The 548-nt window shown below is 77.9% G+C and overlaps 1 protein-coding gene across 1 annotated transcript in view; it reads right to left on the bottom strand.

Moving 5' to 3' along the window:
* UBE2QL1 (ubiquitin conjugating enzyme E2 Q family like 1) overlaps window positions 1-152 on the bottom strand; it is a 43,326-nt gene extending 43,174 nt beyond the window's left edge. Inside the window, exon 1 of the mRNA XM_026455696.1 lies at window positions 7-152. Coding sequence (XP_026311481.1) covers window positions 7-152 — 146 coding nt within the window. The remainder of the gene's footprint in view (window positions 1-6) is intronic.
* Between the last annotated feature and the right edge of the window lie 396 nt (window positions 153-548).

Below are 548 nucleotides of genomic sequence, written 5' to 3'. Positions count from 1 at the left end.
TGTTGCTTGTGCCCGCCGCTCTTGGCGCCGCCCTTGCCGCGCAGAGACGCGCTCTGCTGGCCGCCGCCGCGGTGGTTGTGGTGGTGCTTGGGGTCCTCGGTGTCCCGGTTATGCAGGCGGATAAGCCCGATCTTCCGCAGCAGCGTGGCCATTTTAGGCTCGGCGCCGGCTGGGGGCTCTCGTCGGCTCCTCCCCCGGAGCCGGCGAGCCCGGGCGCGGGGGGCGCGGGGCGGCGGCGGCGGGCTACCGCTCAGCGAGGCGAGGCAAGGGCCACCCCAGGCGCCCGCGGCCGTGGCGCAGCGGAGCAGGCAGCACGCGCGCTCGCCGGTTGCGGCGTCGCCGCTGTCATATGACGGGGCCCGCTCCGGCTCGCGCTCCGGCCGCCCCGGGAGGGGAGGCGTGGAGGGGACGCGGCGCGGGCGGGGGTCCCCGGGCCGGTCCCTGGTCACAGCCCCCCGAGTCCCGGCGTCTGCTGTCCTTTGTGCGCGGCGGTGGCCGCGCTGGCCCCGAGTCCGAACGCCGCGCCGGGGCGCGCAAAGCTGCCCGCG

The sequence above is a fragment of the Piliocolobus tephrosceles genome, chromosome 4 (assembly GCF_002776525.5).
Source record: "Piliocolobus tephrosceles isolate RC106 chromosome 4, ASM277652v3, whole genome shotgun sequence".
NCBI classification, from domain to species: domain Eukaryota; kingdom Metazoa; phylum Chordata; class Mammalia; order Primates; family Cercopithecidae; genus Piliocolobus; species Piliocolobus tephrosceles.
Note: the sequence above shows the minus strand (reverse complement) of the source record. Positions and strands in the feature narration are given on the sequence as shown.